At 38.2% G+C, this 22443-nt stretch overlaps 2 protein-coding genes across 2 annotated transcripts in view; both read right to left on the reverse strand.

Moving 5' to 3' along the window:
- The window catches only part of zcchc24 (zinc finger, CCHC domain containing 24), a 30198-nt gene extending 12723 nt beyond the window's left edge, over window positions 1-17475 (reverse strand). Inside the window, exons 1-2 of the mRNA XM_046877269.1 lie at window positions 16964-17475; window positions 13728-13928 (exon numbers count right to left, since the gene is read on the reverse strand). Of these exons, the coding sequence (XP_046733225.1) occupies window positions 13728-13928; window positions 16964-17200 (438 nt within the window). The 5' untranslated portion in view covers window positions 17201-17475. The remainder of the gene's footprint in view (window positions 1-13727; window positions 13929-16963) is intronic.
- A 1766-nt stretch (window positions 17476-19241) lies between these two features.
- Window positions 19242-22412, reverse strand: wu:fj13e08 (zinc finger protein 239). The gene is made up of 2 exons (XM_046835228.1): window positions 22203-22412; window positions 19242-20696 (listed from the first exon to the last, which is right to left on the reverse strand). Exon 2 carries the CDS (start codon window positions 20618-20620, stop codon window positions 19667-19669), a length of 954 nt encoding a protein of 317 aa, XP_046691184.1. The 5' UTR covers window positions 20621-20696; window positions 22203-22412; the 3' UTR covers window positions 19242-19666.
- Window positions 22413-22443: the final 31 nt, after the last annotated feature.

A 22443-nucleotide genomic window follows, 5' to 3' on the forward strand; every position in this document is an offset into this window, starting at 1 on the left:
CTTCCCTTATATTTACTTAAACAATTAGTGGCAAAGTGTTCGATTAGACATCCTATCATATAATTGTTTGATTTAAGTAGATTTTCGAGCATGTGATCATCAGATAAACAGGGCTTAGGGCATGACTCATGTTCCACTGAATATTATTTTCTGCTCCATTTCATATAAATGCCAGTTATAATTCTAACCCATAATTAAATTTTGAACATGTTTTCCTTGTCTCAAAAACAATAGTTGTAAACTCTGGTCAGATTCTTATGAACGTGCAGCATCCTGGGCGAGTCTGCTTATTCGCTTCACCACGTCAAGACTGCTGTCAGTGGGAGTTTGCACTTAGTGCATTCCAGACTAATATAGCATGTATGCATGCACAGTGACGGGCGCAGAAAAAGAGGGCACACAGGCCAAGTGCTTTCAGGGTTAGCCACTAACACAGATGAATGAGAAGCTCTCTTTATGCTAAATCAAGCCATGGATAATTCACCTGTTTATTTATGATGATTTATTTATACACTGTGTAAGTCAAGCATCCTTGGCCTCCATTCAATTATGAGCGATGGCCAAATGTGACTTGACACACAAATACATACTGTATGTGCTCTAAAGGAAGATGTCGTCGTACAGCCATGCATGAGCGCATGCTGGGGTCCATTGCCAGATTCACTTTCTAACACATTAATGCTGAGATAAGCATGCCTATCTTGCTAATTGTAAGCATTAGAATTACAGTCAGTGAAGCCTGAATTACATATTTGCCCTCTTTTTGAAAATGGAAGGACATAGAATATTTACATGGTTTTGTTTATGTTGGTTTGTATACTGAAACTGAAAATATGTATATGAATAATGCAAAACTTTGCAAACTGGAATAAGAATATTAATCCAGGAGGCAAGCACATATTTATATTCTCTTAATACTTATGACAGTGGTTTAGAACACTATGAACACAATCCTCGGTGCGCTTGCAGTGAACACTAAATAACATTAATCAACACACAATAAATCAACTCATGGAAACCAGCAGGGTGCTAATTTAGAGGCAGGAAAATTGCATTTAGTTATAAAACCAAATAGAGAAGTTTATATTACCACCAAATTTCTCTCGCAGGACAAGCAGCATCGCCAAAAGCCAAGTTCAGGTTTGATATACTGTGTGAGAAGTATTAAATACATTGAATATAATAAACATTAAATGGTCAGCATGCATACAGGTGTACAGGATCAGAAGGAAGAAAAAACATTCTCTCAGCCGAAATATCGGATTGTTCCAGTACTGCTCTATAGCGTTTATTTCACATAATCATAAGCGTGATTAAAGCATGTGACAAGTCTTCAATGTCTCATAGAAGAAACAAGAAGTGTGACCTTGATATGCCAGATCCACAAACCAGCCACATCTGCATTTATCGCTTGATTTCTATTCCTGGTGACCAGCAAACAGATGGCAAACCACTGATATTTTCCAGAAGCTTTACTAAATAAACACTGATCTGTAAACACTTCAAACACAGTCGACGATAAAACAAATATCAGACATTGTGTATTATAAGTCTGAACGCTCAAATGACTGATCAAAAAGGTGCCGGAAAATTTCGACACCTGACAGTAGTGCCATCTGCAAAACAGATCGCAATAATGCGCAGGTAATGCGCTCGATTTATTACCAGATTGTTTCTATAGTAACAGCTCACTTACAAGGATGTGAAGGATGTGATAATATTTTAAGCATGATCAAATGTACATTTAAAAAAAATGTTAGTATTTAACAAATAAATAAATATATGTATATGTAAATGATATAGATATGATAAAAGCATATAGGTTTGTATATGATATGATAAAAAAGCATATCGATTCTTTTTTATATTTATGAATAGAGGCTCCTATATTTTTACTTAGTAACAGTCAGGAGGTAAAGCTGTACCTTTGTGCTTTGCATTTTCATATTAAAATGAGAAGATTGACTTTTTCATTACGATTAACCGACAGTAATAAAAAAGTGGCTGCTGAGGGAATGTCTTTATAGCTGCTGTAGCGTAAGTGATAATAGGCACTTGTTTTGCAGACATGGCACAAAATTATAGCATATAAAATGTGCTGTAATATATGAGAGGTAGATGTTGGATTTCTCATCGCAAGGTTGTGAGTTCATATCCCAGAAAGCCCCTTAACCCTGAACTGCTCAGTTGTATAAAATACATAATTGTAAGTCGCGCTGGATAAGAGCATCTGCCAAATCTTATAAATGTAAATAAGGGTGGAGGTGGATGTAAAGTGTAAAACATTTGAAAACATGCTGTTATATCGCATGCCTTACACCATCAAGTTATTTATTATATTATTAAACAACACCCCATTGTGCTTCGTGTTAAAAGTTTCAGCTTCAATTTTATAAACACTACTCTTTATAAAGTGCGTGTCTCTATAGTCCGCTAAGTCATCAGCCTATACTGCCCTGTGTCCAAGACAATCTGGCATTTCTGTTCCAGATATTCATCATATGCAGTCAGAAAGACTATATCTCCAGTGCATTCCTGTGACACCAAAACCTCTCTTGGTGCTGTTGTGAAATTAGTTTCACATTTCGAGCCCTTTAGTTTAGCCAAGACTGAGAGCTGGAAGAATCTACACATAAAGCTTATGCAGGCAGAGCATTTCATGGTGTCAAAATATTTTTCCACTTTGATTAACACACACACAATAGTAATAAACTAGATACAATGATAAACTAGTCTCCAGGGCTGTGGTAACATACTGTCTCACCAGTATTATTGCTGGATCAAGAGTGATATATGAACTCGACATATATTCCTTTCCCCCCAAAAAAACACGAGAACAGACTGATTTGGCTGATTATTTGCCTGCACATTATCTGACACATCTCAGATTATTATATCTCCAAACAGACCTGCTTTTTGTGATCCCTTAGAGGACAGGAATGTAACAGCGAATAAACACTTTCTTCGCAATGGACCTGAGAGAAATACACAATGACTGCTGTTTAGTCTCCCCGCAGACACTGCGTCTAACTACTCTGCGTCAGCTCTTTCTCCTCTTTACAGGAACAAACGTCACCGTGTGGCATGGGATTGGCCACGCTAAGCTAACACAGCTGATGCACTGTAAGGAATTTTAAGTGCACATCCTCACTGCTATGTCAATCAAGATGAGAAGCAAATAAATACTCCTGTGAAATGTCATGCAACCCATTTTTTTCAACTCAAAGTGAGTCTGTAAAACCGGTCACGGCTCTTTTCTTTTCTTTTTGACACTATCCCGCGAGGCAAACACTGAAATGCAACACGGCACGTCATACGTGTAACCACCAGCCTTTGAGATTGCGTGAAATAAATCAGTTATATAATGTGATTTCTCCAAACGTCACATCGAATCTACAATTTCGGAGGCACTTGTAAAAAGAACATTTGTATAAAGATAAATCTCCACCGCTGTCAGTGGCACAAGCAGGTCAGACTTCTTTTGTCTTATAAAACAAGCACTGGTTATAGTTTGCATCAAACAATAAACGTGCTGTATAAATGAATTTTTTGAAAATTTTTGAATGATTACAGATATTTCTTTATAGAACATTCATCAAAAACTTCTTTCTCTGTGCTTCTGTGCAACGCTGCTGTTATAAGGACTCTCGCTTTGTGCATTATTTAAGCAGACGTTTTATTTGTCATTTCTGACTCCGCACTCAAACAATCTGATTTGTTTCGCCGTGTCTGCATGCCGAAACACGTGCGCATGCAAGTGGCCGCTTGTAAAATATATTGCAAGTTGTGTAACCTAGTTCAGACTGTTAAACAATGGATTGTGCTGTTTTAATCATTTCATGTTGTCAAAATAAGAAAAGGCTGTTGTTACAGGGAGAGGGCCATGAAATGATTGCTGGTTGGCAAGTACCTAAACCTGGATTCCAGTGTGAACTCACCCAGGAGGCACAGAGTAACACCAGACCAAGTATATTCAATACCCAAAATGCAGATTTCTGGCACTTACACTCACAATGCTCACATAATACAATTATTTGGACTAAGCACGTTTTTTTTTTTTTTTTTTACAATTGCTTGAACTATTTGTGTACTTTTTGGAAAGTTTAGATAAAAAGATTAAATTCTGAATAGAAATATTACTAATTTTGAGCACCTTAATTGGGGTTGAGAATTTTAAAGAGTAAAAGAATGTATTTTTGATACATATTGGTCGGTTAATAAATGACAAATGAAAGTTTATTAAAACCCTTTATTAAAAGCCAGATATTTAAATGTTGGTACTTTTCAGTTCTTCCTAGAGCCCTTGCATTTGAACAGATTTTTTTTTTTTTGTAACACATGCAATTGTTGTGTTTGTTTTCGATATCTAAATATATTTGAGCGATTCTTAGGATAAATCTGAACAGTTCACTAAATTTAGTATCAATTACAACCTAATTCTGACCATTTTTCATGCCTTAATCTAAGTTTCATAAGCAACTGTGTCACCCCTTACAGCAGCCATATCTTTTGCCTTAAGCACTAATTAATATCTGAACATGAGTAGGCTTAAATAGGTGTTGCAGTTAAAAACAGTGTATGTGGGAGACATATTTGTGAATAGGTGCATTGTGCTCTTGGGTTTCTACTGAGAAGGTTTTCTCTTCGCCTGGTGTGTAGATAAATGTTTTCGGTGCATCAGGTTTCACTGGAAAAAAAAGATTTGCGTTCGCATCAGCATGGCATGGCCGAATGTCTACGGCGGATTAAGTTGAGTTGAGGCAATTTTAATAGACAAGACCGAACACATTCTCTGAGGCCACTTTCACACCTTAAATACGCACTGCTAAAATAAGCACATGTGTGTAACAGCACATAACAGGGTACGTATAATGTTTGACAGGGACACAGGTATATAACACCAGATTTTATGTTGACCACATGTGTTCATGCGAACCATGACACGACTCTCTTTAAAAGCTGGCCACTTCTATAATCACATTAGGGGTGATGACATGCTGTTACAGCTTTTTACATCTTTATAAGAATTTTAAAAATCCAGCTCATATGAAAGCTTATAAAAAGAAATAGATTGGGGGCTTTTGTAGTTTTCCTTACAACTTTATTTGTACAAAATCCAGCGTGATCTTTTTTTTTTGCTTCCTAGAATTTCACTGAGGTTGCTTAATCAGTCTTTACTAAGCTTTTTTTTTTTCTTCTTGATTCTGTATTTGTAGTATGTAGTAGGTCAGCTTGGCTGGTAGCTGTTCATTTGCTCTTGGAAAGTTAAGCACTGCATTAGTCATATCCATGTTCACAATCCCAGCTCCGATTCTACTCCCCATAACAACTCGTGCAGCTGCAAAATGGGATTAAGTTTCCCTGACGATGAATGACAAGAGCAGGTTGACTGCTTTGCAAACAAAAAAGTAGAAGCTACACATATCCACTTTACTTCAATTCAGATGGATGATAAATTGTATCTGTAATCTGTAAAAACCCTGTTGTTTTCTTATATATTCTCACAAGTGTTTTTAACATTGCGTCGTTTATTACTGACACTGCACTATATGCAGTTTGCCTTGCTCTCTATGTGATGAATCTGCAAACTGTCCATTTCTTCAAATTAGCTTTGATAGTTGCCTGTTGTGTGGTACAAAGCTCTGAAGATGTACATCTCTTTCTGCGAAGATCGAAGCAACAACCTAAATGCAGACTGTCTTTTCAAGAGGAAAAAGCCTTCTGTTATATCTCCAGCGTCCCAGATAAGCCCTATCTGTTTACATTTCAGCCTCTGTTTCTCTCTCTGCTCTCAGATAGCCCCAGCAATGTGTCTCTGTCTACTTCACATAATCTGTACAACTCTCTCTCTCTCTCTCTCTCACACACACACACACACACACACACACACACACACACACACACACAAACGATAGGGTTTGAGAACTTAGGTAACTGGATGTCTGCAAGACTGAGTTAGAATAGAAGGAAGATCTCAGGTCAGACTGTAAAAACATTCCCATAGTACCCTTCCCCCACATTCTCTGCTTGCTCACTTCATTCCCTCCCCCCTCCTCCAGTGCTTCCCTGAAGACCTCTTTCCAGCAGCTAGGAAGACTAGACACAGGACGTTTTTGCCCATGACAAGGCCCCCTCTATATAGCTCTCACACTGAACTGAAAACATCAGTACACTCCCATTTTTTGTCTTGAGTTTTTAATAAGTCTTAAGATATGTTACAAATGAACAACAATCAACAGTGGTACTATTTCATAGAGATTTCTTTGAATTATGACATACAGAAATGCCTAATCCTGCATGAAAGCAAAGAGAGTAAAGCTCCCAACAAGCCAAATCCTCCAAAATCTGAAATGATACTACATATTTTAAATTTAATTAGACTGAAGTCTTAAGCAACTACCCCCTAAAAAAATCTCAGTGAACAACAGAAGCTGTCTTTTCTGTTCTCTCAGTCAGACTTAAAAGTGATCTGTATCCTTAGTCAGCAGCCCACAGGGGGAACAATATGCGCTGACTTCCTGACCCCCTTCGTCTGGAGATCTTAAGGCAAACAATGTGATCCTTAATTAACACTGACCATTCCGGGCAGCGCAAGGCTCTTCCCAACAGTTCCAATTGAAGCATACACACAAAGCCTGCTGTGTTTGTTCCTCTGACACCACATACTGTGCCCAGGCTGCAGGGCTCCACAGCATGATCACTGCGATTCGAGCCACAGCAATATTGCCTTTCAGCAGAGAGTGGGAACAGTCAAACCCTTCTTATCTGTGAGTCAAATACGAGAAATGCCCCCTGATTATGTGAAGTACAGTATGTGAAATTCGGAACAGTAATGTTGGTAAAAATGCAGTCTGCTGATGACACACAGTGGATACTGCCACAGGCATGCTGCTTTACACGTTCCTCTACAATCACACTGGGCATGTTTCATTAAACATTTCTCAACGTGGAATACGCTAATAAGTTAAAGAAGTGTGATCGTATTTGAAAGTAGGTTATGAGTGCAGATCATTACATGGAATCAAATTCACTGAACATGAGCATAATATATAAAACAAACCAGATTTTAAATGTCCTACTATAAAACATTAAACACAAAAGAGCCACAAAACTCTCGTTTCTGTTTCATTGGCAGGTTACGTCATTGAGGGCATATGGAAGCTTCTTATTGTTTGTTTTCTTTCATTAGCCTTGGAGCTTAAGAGACATGTCATGACTCGGCCCCCTTGTTAGAAGACAACTCAAGCCTATAGCGGATCTGCTATAAAAATAAACATGCATGGAAAAATAATTACAGTGGATTTTATTTATAATTGCACCAAACCCTGTAGGGTCCCGAGCAGAATGATGAGCTGAGAAAGCTCTCTCTCTCTCTCTCTCTCTCTCTCTCTCTCTCTCTCTATCTCTTGTCTTTCACTCTGACTCTCCATCCAACAAAAACAGACTTTTTGCAGCACCCTCATACAACCGTTGTCTTGTTAATCTTAATTAAGGCATTTTTAAAAGACTGGGAAGGCCAGGCTGACAAAACTTTTTTAAGCCCTCATAAATCACAATCTCACACTCTTTAAAGATAAAAAAAACATGCCCCAAAACGAGAAAGAAAAAAAAAAGCTTTGAGCAAACACGGCTTCCATTTTTAGTTCTTTTTTTCCCTGCATCTTTACACATGTCAGCACTGTATAAGGCTGTCTGTGGTCATTCGGTTAGTATCTCGTCCTTCTATAAAAGATGAATGCCAAAGCAAAGGCTGGGTGCGTATCTCTAACTGTGACAAAGGGAAGTGCTGTGGCTGTTGTATCAGCAAAACCCAGAGGAAGAGTTGTATTCCTGTACTGAACACAAACCATCTGGCAGGAAAGCCTCTTTTCATTTTCTTTTAACTTTGATTTCCTTTTTAAGGAACGGTTCTCAGCATGTCCTCTCTGACACTGACACTACACTTCTGGCTGTTTCCAAATCCTGTCATTCTCTCCTATTTGACGGTAAACATTATTTAATAAAGTACACACTCGCATGCGATTATGTCGGCTCGAATGTCTAACTGTGTAAAGCGTGAGACGTGTTTTATATAAATTAATATGATAAAAAAAAAAAGAAAGTTACACATTTGCAATACTAATTGGACAAAACGGCTATCATTTTAATAAGAGCAAAACGGTAAGCGATGTCTGTCTTGTTATGAAAAGCAAGGCCTAACTGAAACATTTGTTTATGTTCTGAATGTTAGTACACACTTTTAATGATTTTACGATGCTGTGTTGCAGAACGAAGGCAGTTTATCAGGCCCACAGACAGACGGACTGCAAAAAACACATAGCAGCTGGCTTAGACATCAAGGAATGCAAACACATGATTTATTGCAACACTGCACTCAAATTCACAAGGCGGCCAGTCCAATAGTGGTTGTGTGGCTGTAATACAAAACAGAGCTTGTACTTTTTTATTACAACACTGAATGATCACAGCTATTGTTTGTCTTTATTTAAGTGATCAGATCAAAGAAGCAGCTAGACAGAGAACTATGTAAAATATGATAAGTTATGTTAATGTCAAAAAACTGAAAGTACAGTATATATTTAGCACGTCTGTACAGAGTTATTGTTCTGAGATACTCGTCAGGAAATTGGCTGTGCCCAGATTACCGGAACTAATTGTTTTCCAACTGTGGTAAAGGGTCATCTGTGATGTAACATACTGCAAACCAAATTGGAAAGAGATTGCATGGATATATGTATATTTGAGGACGCAGTGCAGCATGGGTGCTACAACGCGGCCTTGGTTATTACATCTGTGTTTATGCAATTATCTCAGCAAGAGTCTTGAGAGAAGGTGGCTGCCTCCTCAAAGATCTCTGATTGCCTCTTACATCAGAGTGTTTTGCTTTCACAGATGTGTCTAGTTCTAATGCAAGTTCTGTACAAACAAAGGCTTTCATCTCACAGAAAATTGCACAAACCCAGGACTGATATTTGCCATTTCAAAATGCTACAAAATGCACATATTCTCCCCAACAAAAATAACAAACCGCCAAGACTTTATCACCTGGACCAAGTGTGAACAAAAGGTTCAAACACAACATCACAAAGTTTACACCCATTTGCTGCAGTCTCAATGAGCCTGTAACGCTAGAACACACCAGATTAAATGTTTCGCTGTTGCTAGAGAGGAGTGAGATCTCTAAAGCCATATGTTACTAAATGCCACGGCGTGTTAAATCTGCCACAGTTGATCAGCAGAACTGTGAGAACCACTGCACTGAGAGGAAGTGGGCCAGTGCTACATGAGGGAAACATTTGTGATCAAACCTGAGTCTGCGGATTTGACTCAACAATTTGCTGCCAGGAACAGCAGGGTGGTGTAGCAGGAAGCATTGCTACCTCACTGCTCTATGGACCATGCTTCAATCCTGAGCTCGGGTCACTGTATTTGCCGAGTTTTACATGTTGCGTTTGTGTCCTCGTGGGTTTCGTTCAGGCTCTCCGGTTTCCAGTCTATCAAAAACATGCTGAATTGGCTTAACAAAATTGCCCCTGGGTGTGAATATGTGTGCATGTTGCCCTTGGGCTGGAATCCGTTCCAGGGTGAAGCCTTACCTCACAGCCAGTGTTCTCAGGATAGGATAAGGATCACCTGTATGCCTCTCCAGGATAAAGTGTTTACTGATGATGAACACATGAATGGATTTGACAGTTCAGGTTTTTTTTATTGATTTGAATCATCTTAACAAGTGAGTCCGTGTGTACAGATGTTTCAAATCTTATCGATAATAAGGAACTGAGGGCATATTTAGAGAAACTTTAGTACATCAAAAAGTACTTGAATTAATGATTTAAAGAGCAAAGACACTTTAACAGACACTTGAGTGATCATATGGGCTTGGCCATTATAGTTAGCAATGTACTGAGAGTGTGAGTATGAGACATTCCATGACCACAGACCCATGGCAGACACAATATAAACCCTTTTTTTCCCCTCACGTCTTCCTTTCAGCACACTTACATTCAATTCGGTGATACTTTTCCACAAGGTCTAATGTTATAAATGTTAATGTTCTAACCTTGCATGTCCTTGCAGCTGATGTATTCTGCTAATGATATGCCGTGCACGTTAGACTCGAACCGAGAACCGCAAGTTCTTGGTCCTTAAATTATTCCAGAAATTGTGTAACGTGATCAGGAGATGGCAATAAAGGAAATAATGTCCGAAGAAGTTAAAAACAGATGGGTTAGAATAAATCTGGAAGTCTGATATCTTTGAAATGCAATATGATTATTCTCTCATGTTAATCAAAAACACATGAATGCCATTGATTTCATACAGAAGTTCCTTTATTCCTTCGAGATAATGTATCTTTTGTTGAAACTGTAATCATGGCAATGGAATGTGTATATTTAGCTATGTTTCCAATGTCATTTTTTTCCCCATCCTGAATTCTTTGTCTGCTGCGTGTGAGTAGGTGTTTCAGTAACAAGTTGCCAGATTGTACGCTGGAACAGGGTCCGGCAAAAGTCTCTGACCATTGCAAATAGTTGCATTAATTAGCTTTTAAGAATAATGGTATTACAAGACCCTTTACTGTGGTAAAAAAGACAGATTTATAATATTTTTCGCCTTCGCAACCTAGGCTTTACGGTAAAGGTTTTTGGCTCCTATAATAAATCTGGATCTTCTATTGTTTTGCAGTTTTCCTTTACTGCATATACATTCTTCTAAATACAAAATACTCGACCGATGTGCTTTGTTGTTTAATATTATGTTAATGCACGTGGAAAGCGAGACTAGAAGAAGCCATAAAATCCCTGCACTTGAAAAACAATCAAAGCCACCTTTAAGATTTTGGCCTCAGGTTCTCTTCAACAGCTGTGGCCTCAGCTGTTAGAATGTCAATGAGTTTTTTCTGCTGTGTTGCCTGAAGTTCTGAGATCACTTATAAGATGATTTTAGAGCCATATTGTTTCCAAATAATAAGGAGAGACACAATGAAATCGAGAATGCATTTTCAAGCAAGTTAGTTTGTGTATGTACTTGGTATGATATACACAGCTCATGCACAGTTACTTTTACAAAGCAAAAGCAAAAAAAACCTGAACGCTGCAAACTAAATAGCATAATAGGATCCTGTTTTGACCTAACGCACAACACATTGTATTCCTAACGAGAGCCACACTCATGTTAATGTGAACGGCTGTAAAAATACCTGCTGTGAATTACAATGATTGTGCGACAGACTCGAGCATTGGCAGGAGGCGCACATTGCAAAGTTCGTAACTCACGAGCCTAGCATACATGCCGAACCAGTCACAGCTCTGCAACCTACATTCCAGCAGTGCACATTTTCCATGAGAAAATCCCAATGGGCAAGTGGCAAAAACTTTACAACGATAACCAGACAGCTCAGGCCTATATCCAAAATTTTAGAAGATGCTGATAATAAACAAAATGCTAACGCTGGCCTGCTTTATAACTAACTTTCATTTAGGCAAAGCAGCACTGGTCAACAGTTTTTACTCTTTTAACTAGTATTCCTAATGCCCTGGCCTTCCTTGGCCCCCATCATTTCCCGCCCTGGTCGACGTGTGGGACGTTACACACCAGACTGCTTCAACTCAGCACACATGCTTCCTGCCCCCATGCTCCGTTTCTACTCAGCCATGACTTTCACTTATTTCTATCTGACCTGTGCCTCTATACACATCCCCCGTCTTTGTGTCCTTGAGGGAGGGTAGTGTTGGAAATTCATCCTTGCCTCGCTCATCTGAAGAGGTAGGTAGTGAGCAAGGATGTAGAGTTTGTGCCAGGAGAAAGTGGGAGAATGTGATTCTCAGACCTGGCCTGAGATCACACAGTTTGCTGTACCCTGTGAAGTCATATCCTCCTGCTTGTACTGGCAAGAAGCCTGTAGTCCTCTGGACACTGACAAACCTGTAGTGGGGACCAGCTTATCCTGGAATTTATTTTCAGTCACAGAAAAATCTACGACCTGCACATATGGAGCAGGGTCGAAACTGCGGTCCTTTTTTAATGAAAAAGACTTGGCAAACCCCTTAGTATTAACTAAACCACTGCAATGTGAAAGTTTTGTTCGGTGTTTGCAGGGTAATGTAACCGGACAGTGTATTTGCTAATTCAGCAGTGGAGATTGTTCTGTGTGTTGTGTAGTTATGAGAAATGGTAAGTAAATCATATACAGTGAATACTCAAGGGGGAGGTAAACTGCTAGCATTTGAAGTGTGTAGGTGTGGACGCTGCCTGGGGACCGCTGTATCTTCTGTTTCCATTGGCGTTAACCTGAGCGGCTGAAATTTAAAACAGGACAGATCTGGCTCGTGATTTGCACAACGCCCCAACTCCAGGGCCACTACACACACACAGGATTTCTCAGGAGGATTAAAAAAAGTCAAAGGAAGTGCATACTTAGTCACTGTCTGTACTTCCTGTACTGCAAAGCGGTTCAATCACATTCAATCAGCCATCTGAACAGAATCCTATTTTTTACTCATTGTTCACGTTTTATTGAAACAATGCAAACTAAATATTTTTATGCTAAATATTTTTACGGTGTCCATTTCATTAAATCAACTAAAACTGTTGTGAAGTTATTTCTATTACAGATTTGCTTACAAACATCTGTAGTTGCTCGTCCGTCTCAACACGCAATACTAAATATATGTCAGAGATCTCGCCACTAAATTCACCTTAGAAACCGTCAAAGGGTAGAGGTATTTTATCATGACACAGGTCTTTTAACAGTCTGCAAGGAACCAATCATCATCTTTCATAAAGAGAGGCTTGCCATTTTAATCCCACATCTGGTGTACATTACCATTCCATGCAGCTCTGACTCAAGCCTGAATCTTACTTAGTACCTCACCCTCTTATTGTGTCCAAAGAGCATTAAAACAGCCAGAGTGATGCTGCTTACTGACAAAACCGTTGCCCACAAATTCTTGTTAAAGAGTAGAGTGGAGGAGAGATGCTATAAATTATTCAATTATTTAGAAATGTTCTGCATTGACTGACACTGACAACAGAGAAATCTAAGTTGCTGTTGTAAAAGCTCAGTTATGGCAAATCTGATATGTAGTCTTGTGCTGTAAGATCAAACAACCATCAAATGGTCTCATTCTTATTAATACAATTACGCCAAGGTTTAATGTAGGTCACACGGTTCAGCTCAGATTCTCTTTAGACACTCTGGAGACTTCTTCAAGTTTTGCTTCGATCAAATTGTTTGTCTCGTTCGCTTTATTGAATTCATATGCATGTGATTACTCTGAATGGAAGTGTGGGTGTTCAGAAACAAGAGCTACTCATGTGAGAGAAAAGTAAACAAGTAAGATTAGATGATACTCAACTAATATATAAAAAATAAGCAGAAAAAGAATCATGTGCTAATATAATTAGGGTTATTAAAGGACCAGTGCAGTGACACAAAGCACAATACTGTATGCACTTAATAAATGAAACTGGAGTTGCACAAACTGGACACACATGACTAAAAGAGTTGCCTGTTTCACAAACTAGGTCAGCGCGTCTCTCTGTTTTTGTCCTTTGCCCACCGAATATGATTACAAGCTTGCAACTTCATAACAGCTCAAACAACTCACTTAAAAGGCTGCACAGGTTCAAGTAAAAAATCAGGGTGCGGTTTGCATTACCCTCTTTTCTAAAGCCTTCAAATGAAATTCAACATTACATATGATATCAGGATTGATAGGATTTACCTGAGGGCAATCCTTGATGTAATGGCCCTTGTTGAAGCAAAGATGGCACAGGTAGTTCGGTGGAGGTCTCTTGCTGGGCTTGCGTGGCTCAGAGGTCAGGGAGAGGTCGGAGAAGTGGTCCGTTAGAGAGTTCAGCCCATCCACGATGTTGTTCAGAGAGCCATACGGAGAAACACTTTTATATAAGCCAGTATTCAAGGCCTGTATAGAAATAGAAAGTAGAGGACACTTGTCAAAATGTACCAGATTTGGATACTAAAAAAAAGCCAATTATCAGGTAAAAACCTTTCTTTGGAAATATTTTCATATACACCAAGTTTTTGTCTGTCACTGTAAACCGGTCTGATGGCACGATTCATATTAGACACATTATGTCAACAGCCTCATAAAACAGAAGCAGGAAAGGGTAAAAACTATTACATAACGTTGTATAACCACAAACCAGTATGGGGAAGTACTTAAATTTGCTCAACAACATTACTGCTCTAAATTAAACTTGATCTACTAACTTCCCAAAGCACAGTAAGTATTCGGAATCAAATTAAACACCTCCGAACTCTTTGCCCCTGCAGTCAGTTTGGCTTCTCTAACATCACCATCATGATCACACCTTTAGCCGGAGGTGTGTTAGAACCACAGTGAGGGCGGGAATGTCTCACACACACAAATGCTACATGGTGTGGAGGTGAATAAACTGCAGGAGTCATGTCTACTTCTTGACAAAAGAGTTTTACGTTGGATCGATATGTTATAGCTGATGTCTAACATACTGCTGAAAATACGTACTCGGCAAGTCACAATGAGCGATGTGCGTTTCGCACAGACGGAAGACATTAACCAGCTCTTGTCTTTTAGCCAAATTCTGTTCACGGGCTAGATAAAGTCAGGATGCATCAGACACACTTTATTAAAGTTTTTTCCCCTCATGCTTCTACATCTGCCTGTCATTTTTCTGTCCTGGCTGCTGAAACCCAGCTCATTGTTTTCGTGTCAGTAATCTATAACAAATAAGAGTAACACACACTAACCTCGAATTTATTCAGACATGCGTCGCCAACACTTACATAAGAAACCTCAATCTTCTACTGAAGTTACGATAAATAAAAAGGCGTTCTCACCGTTACTTCTATAGCCTGTACAGGCAGTGAGTGCGTATGTGCTTTCCACTGTATTAACTGTACTGTATTAACCGTCTCAATATAATATATGAAAATACATTTGTGTGACCGACCAAAATCTTATAACAAAAATAATCCTTAATTTAAGCATTATGGTATCATATAAATATATCTCTAAATTCTAGCAATAATGCAATAAAATCAAGAGTTCAAGATTATGATCAACTTCAGTAGGTATGGAAGAAGCTGGTAGTGAGATCACACACATCAGCTAATGGTGGAGATAACTCTTCTCTGCTCTCTCACTCAGTAGGAGAGCTTCTCAGGGGGTTATTCCAGCCCTGCTCAAGCTTACTTAAACACACACAAGCACACACACACACACACACACACACACACACACACACACACATGCTTAAAAGCACCCACATGTACATAAAACCATGCACATATGCACACATATGTACATATGCGCACATACACACACGCATGCTCAAACCCACACACAGCTGTAGCTGTTACGAGGCCTTTGATTAGGTGAATGCTTTCTCAGGAGTAGAGGTGTTGCTCTGTGCACTTCACTGCTTTTACAGAGCTCACAAACAGCCCTAAACCCTGCTGCCTCTCATCTGGAGCACTTTTTTTTTTATAGTGAAAGCCACTATTTCCATTAACCAACGAAAACAGTATGAAAACTGACCCGAACCAAATTGACCTGAACACAGAGTAAATGAACACTGACACTGCAGCCATAAAATCATCTGGTCTTAAGCAGTTGTTTTAACAAAAAGTTAGTAGCTGCTCTGTTTAAGCATGGGAAGAGAAAATAGGGCCGATTGTAATGTAGGTAAAAGCGAGTGAAGAACTGCAATGTTCACTGCGCATCACCACACAAGCGCCAAGTTGAAAAGAAAACGGATAATAACAATAATAACTTGAAACATTTTTAAACATCTGTTAATTATAACCTCATTATACAGCATTTTAATCATATGATTAAAGTCTCTGGAATCAATTATTTCTCTTGACAAAAATTCTTCATCTCGAAAGCATCTTTACAATCCAATGTTTATTCTTGAAACCTGGTCTTTCCCTATGCAGTGCCAACAGCAACAATGCATTACACTCAAGTTCTGAGGCCCTGATCTACACTATCTTTGTGCCAAGAGGTGCCTGGATTATAGAGTGGATTAAACAATTTACTCTATAATCAAATACAAATGCTGTAAAATCTACTTGATCGTTGTTGTTTTTTTAATATTGTGACGTAGTGTAATTTTATTTATTATTCTCTTATATTCTATTACGCATGAATTTATTCGGCTGTCCGATTTCACCAGGATTATTTTATAGACATATAACAGGCATATCGAAAAAATCGTATTCACACTGACAATATACTATACACATCACATCAGCTCAGCAATTTACACCTCGATTAGACCTTCATCAGGTTTCTCGACAGTGCAAAGCCCAAAACAATAAATAATGTAGACATATCCAATGTGAGGTCATTCTGAAACCTCATTGATTAACTTTTATTTTTATATTTTCCTTAAAATAGGTCCTAATCCTGTGACCATACCCTTATTAAGTGCCTCAAACTGACTTCTTTAGTCTGGGGAGGTATTTAGAGGTTGATGGACATCTCCATAACATGTCATGTTACACTGTAGAAACACGAAGTGAAGACATTTACTTCAAATTCGTTTTGAACATTTTTTAGCAAACAATCACCGTTTACTTGAACAGAGAGAAAAGCAAGAAAGAAGTCATAAAGAAATCAAAACGGTTCATTAATAAATCAGTGTCACTCAATAGAAATCTTCATCTTGAGTTCATCTTGAGACCAAAGTTAATTTAGAAGTTTCGGCTGATATTGTGTTTATTGGGACCAGTAATAAATGTTTATAAATGTTAATAAACGTTTTGTTTTTTTGTTACAATTCTGTCTCCAAATGTAAACCAGCTATTGAGCGACAACTACCAAGTAAGTGATCCTGCTCTAAACACCATGGCGCTGCTTATAGACTCCACAAACTTACACACAAAGTTGGACAGATATGAACTTATTTTGGTGAATTAAATAAAATAATAATAAGCTATTAAAAGGTCTACCTCGTTGCGCTGCAGCTGAAAGAAGCTGTTGAGATAGTTGGAGCTGAGAGAGGAGCTGAGCTCGGCTGCAGGGGTTTTACTGTAGTTCAGATCCGGATGGCCAGAAGTCGCTTCGGGTCGAAAAGCATCGAAAGCGCTGGTCTGGTGCGTGTCTTGTAAAGAGAGATAAACCCAGTTTAAGAGCTGTGCGGGCTGATACACCGAGGTGCTGCTGTCAATGGCAGACAACAAGCTCATCTTTAACTGCGGCTAACTTTCCCCTCCGCCACAGTCACTTGTTTCAGACAACTTCGGTGACTTGCAGGGCTAAGTTTATAACGGCGCGTCCCGGGCTTATCCACACCCCACAAGTGGAAATGTCGCCCTTCTCTCCGCTCGAATAGCGATATTCCTCCACTGCAACCCCTCTCAGTTACTCGTTAAACTATTCCTCGGACATGTCATTGCAAAAAACACTACACTATTAACGCGCTGTTTGCGGCCCGTTATCTCTCTTTATTTGCACAGCTACAGCTAAGACCTCATTTCATATTCAGGAGTTAACTGTGTGCGTCAGCAGCTCCGTGAGCCAATCAGCGCATGGATTATAATACATGCGCGTACAAATGAGACAGGTTTGATCGCTATTGGTTCTGTATTAAAATACTTATTTAATATTCATACTGGCAAGCTGCTGGGGCATGTCAACACACAATGTGAAACAACACAGAAACTGTAGTGCAAAATCTATTAAAAACTGCCATGAGTCATGCACATAAATTTACTGGCATTATGCTTATCGTGATGTCAAAATGTAAAAAAAAAAGCTAGACAACGTGTTATTAAAGACAAGATAAAATTAGGATGAAATAACAAATCCAAAAAAAGTCATTAATAAAAGCAATTACAAAAACAGCTGATCATTTTGATATTTTATATATATATATATATATATATATATATATATATATATATATATATATATATATATATATATAAAGGTTTCTGGAAACATAGCAAGAACAACAAGATCAAGTTTTTGTTACTTTTTTTTCTCTTTACCTTGAAAGCCATTAAGGTTAATTACGACATTATAACAGCTCTGGATGCTGGCTTTAAGTGTGTAATTTCACATATTCCACTCATCAGAAAAACAGGCCCACATAAAACACAAGGCCCTGTTTATTTAACTCGAAGTGAGAGTTTTAAGCAACTCCTGAGAAAATATATAACTTTCCTTCACCTTTTTACTTCACAAGCAGGAACACTTTTGTTTTACCCAAGCTAGCTTGGACTATTTCCATTCATGGTAAAATATAGTATTCAAACTAAAGCTGGTAAAAATATTCTCTCCGTGTAAAATGCCCGATGAGCTCAGTCACTTTAAATATACAATACTGTGTAATTTAAGATGTCTTGCTATTACAGACAAATAAATAAATGCAGCAAGACTATTAATGGATAGCCATCATGCAAACATGCTTAGTAGGCAAATCAAACCAGAGGTTCTATATTTACTACACAATGCTGCTATTTAAACTGTTTAAGCTGCTTCCAGTGTTTGGGCATGTATTTATAAAATAAATTAATAGAATTTATTTACATTTAATTAAATAGAATAAAACTTTTAAAAAAGGGTATTAATGTGACACCAGTAATGAAAATCCAGTGAGTCAATTGCATGTAGCTCTCCATGCTTTGTTTATACTCCCCCTAGTGGTTCGCTAAAGTAAAACGATATCGTTCATGAGAATGCTGTTAGAATATAATATCATTAATGAATTATACCATTGAACTTTATTTGTTATGTATTTATTCATTTCACAAATTTCTCTTTCATTTATTGACCGGATAATTAAACACTGAACGCAACAACCACAAGAATAACCAGGGATTTTCGAGACAAAAAGCATTGTCAACATTTCTAACAAGAACGTTCAGTGTTCAGTCGCTGTGATGTTGCCATGAAAAGATGTCAAAGCCAAGAAACTTCTCCCAATGTATATTAAGATAGTTAAACTAGTACATCATCTATACCAGGGGTCACCAACATGGCGGGCAACACTAGGTCACCCGCAAGGACCACATGAGGATCACAAATAGCTCACCATAGCGCCACTTACCAGTGAGCTGCATCTATCTGTTTCCTACCTTGTTAAATCATTGTTGATTATTGAAATGAGAAATCATTAACATGATCAGTGTCTTCACATAGATGAATATAATTAATTATAACATATAATTAAAGATAAATTGAGCAAATTTGATCATTCAGAAGTGTGTATGAAACTGGTAGCCCTTCACATTAATCAGTACCCAAGAAGTAGCTCAAGTTTGGTGACCCCTGATCTATACCATGACATTAAGGATTAAATGTTTTTACTTCAATCACTTCAGGAAAAAGGAAAAAAAAAAGCAGAATTACTATGCGGGCATTAAACCCATTCAGTGCACTAAATTATCAGTGCAACTGTGTCATAGTGGACTCTCAACTAAAATCTGATGAAAAACAGACCCCCTCTGGTAGAATGATTTCTTATTTTGGATACACAGTAGTGAAATAATGTTCGAATAACCAACAATCCAAAATTCTCAGTACAAACTGCAAAATAACTACACAAATATATTTATCTGTTTCAAGCTATTTCACAAGTTGTTTGTTGTTATATAAAACATATGATATTATGTCTAAAAAACTATGCAGCTGTTGCTGGGTGGCCATGACTATTCTGAATGACTTTTCATGTGCAACCTATAACTGTACCCATATTTATAGGCTTTCCCACAGACATTACACTCAAAAGGCTTTTCGTTTGAATGAGTTTTCATGTGTTTGTTTAGTATATAAATCCGCTTGAAGCCCTTTCCGCACTCTCGACACACGTACGGTCTCTCTCCTGTGTGATCTCGCTGGTGCACTCCTAAGTCATATTTGTCGAAAAACCTCTTGCCACACTGGTCACAAGGGAATGCCCTTTCTCCAGCATGTCTGCGCAGATGGATTTTCAGATAAGCCGGTTTGGCGAACATCATGCCACACTGATCACAAGCGTACGGCCTTTTTCTGCCGTGTCCTCTCCTGTGGTCGCTAAGAAGGTCGTACCGTTTGAACTTTTTCCCACAAATGTCACACTGAAATACATCTTCACTGTCAGGTTGTGTGTGCGTTTTCAACGTCCTGCCATCACGGCCCTTGACGCACTGATGTTTCGTATGTTTCTGAGGTTTGTGTGTGCATTTCTTTTTGACTTTAGCAGCATTTCTTGATTTATTTAAAAACGCAGTTACACGCGTATCGAAGTTTTCGGCGCATTCTACATCAGTCTCGTCATCTTCCATTTCAATTGGAGGAATCAGACCATGTGGTACGTTATCGTCACACTGACGGGATGCTTCACTCGTTAGAGACAGGTTACAGTCATCATGCTGTTCCTTTTTAATGAATTTGTTCATCTCAGTAGACTCCTTCTTTATTTCTTTAAATTGAAGACAGGGCAAATATTCTGACTGAGGTAGATCCGATTCCTGTTTCACCCATACAGGGCAGGTCAGGTCAGAGGGCAGATCTGCAGTTTTTTGTAACGACAAGGTGCAGCCATTCTTAGGTGGCACCCGTTGCGTGTTTTGTTCCGTTTTTTTCCGACGTAGCCTCCGAGCAGATAGCGAACCTGTCTCCATGACTCTAAGGTCAGGACTATAACACTTTTATTCTGATTCCAACTGTATAAGCAAATCATCCGGATATATTTTAAGCCTGTGGAGTGGAGAAAAAGAGCAAAAGCATTAAAGAATAAATCATTGCTATGTTTAGAAATGGTTTCAGTTCTGTACAGATATCATTTTTTTGTCACAGGCCCAAATCGTCTATTCTTGGTCATTTAGTTGTGTTATATATAATCATGTTTGAATTAGTCGATGCCTTGGTTTACTTTAAACTGGAAACAAATTAATTGTATGCTCAGGCTCAAGGCCTATAAACTTATTGAACCTATTCAATTTAATTTAATTCAATTGATTTTTATTTGTATAGCGCTTTTAACAATGAACATTGTCTCAAAGCAGCTTTACACAGATAATGTGGTGATAAAAAATGAATATGTTCTTTATAAGTGTAAGTTTGTCCCTGATGAGTGAGCCAGTGGCGACTGTGGCAAAGAAAAACTCCCCGAGATGACATGAAGAAACCTTGAGAGGAACCAGACTCAAGAAGGAACCCATCCTCATCTGAGTTGCACCGAATAACCATTGATTACAGATAAACAGTGTTGCGGGGTACAGTGATGGTGATCATAAGCAAACTGTAGTCCTGAGTCAGTGTAGCAGACTGCTTACACCCCGGAATTTCATGGAACCACCCAAGGATGATATCTGTCATATATATCTTCAGCACCACCCTTTTAATATTACTTCATTATAACAATATAACTGTTTGCATCCTGTTTTGCACATCTACTTGCTTGCTGCTGTTGCTGTTTTGCACAACCTTTTGACATTTTGTGTTTACATTTTGTGTATTTACAATTACACTCTTGTTTACAGTTCTCTTTTGCACATTGACTGTATAACACATTACACAGTAAGTTCACTGGCGGCGTTATTTTGCGTATTTTGTCTTGTATTGTCTTTTGTTTTGAACTGTTTATATTGGATTGCACACGATGCACTTTATGTGGTGAGGACAACCTACTTTAATGCTTATCTCTGTGTTCTGTTATGTAGCACCAGGGTTTTGGAGGAACGTTGTCTCATTTCACTGTGTACTGGTAGAAATGACAATAAAAGATTCTTCTTCTTGATTCTGATAGTTATGCATTTTATGTTTAATATGTGTTACTAGAAATTCTTTCTAATTTGATATGCATTTTAGTTGTGTGTGTTTTGATGGCTTACTCAAAAAAAATTATATATATATATATATATATATATATATATATATATATATATATATATATATATATACTGAAATGTTCAAATGAGGAAAGAAATGAGAAAACACACACACACACACACACACACACACCTTCAATTAAAGAACTTCTAATCTTTAGGTTTCAGAGTTAAACCTCAGTCAATAAAAGACCACCTTGGATGGTGATGATCAGAGAAAATACTAAAGCAGATAGTAAGCCGAATTTTGAAAAAGTCTGCAGAATGAAAAGATTTGTGCAATTTGCCCTAAATTTGTTTTAGTGCAATGAGCAAATAGGAGCTGCACATTTACTCTAATGATAAAACACATGGATAGTTTATAATCACTCACCAGGGTTTATACAGGACCAGAAAGCGACCTCTTGTTTACAGTATTCTGTCGGTGGATTTGTCAACAATCTGACTTTCTACCGCCATCTACTGCGGTGGAGGAGACATGACCCGGGTTTGTATGGTGGAGGTGCGGAGGGGCACAAAATGATCTCTGTGAGGGGCCAAATTTAAAATCTGTTAAGAGCCTACATAAATATTGCATTGAACAAAACATTAAGTTTGATTACATAAAGTTACTC

This window comes from Silurus meridionalis, chromosome 2 (assembly GCF_014805685.1).
Source record: "Silurus meridionalis isolate SWU-2019-XX chromosome 2, ASM1480568v1, whole genome shotgun sequence".
NCBI classification, from domain to species: domain Eukaryota; kingdom Metazoa; phylum Chordata; class Actinopteri; order Siluriformes; family Siluridae; genus Silurus; species Silurus meridionalis.

Coding starts and splice junctions, on each gene's coding strand:
- wu:fj13e08 (XM_046835228.1), bottom strand. CDS start 20,620: ATGGAGACAGGTTCGCTATCTGCTCGGAGGCTACGTCGGAAAAAAACG.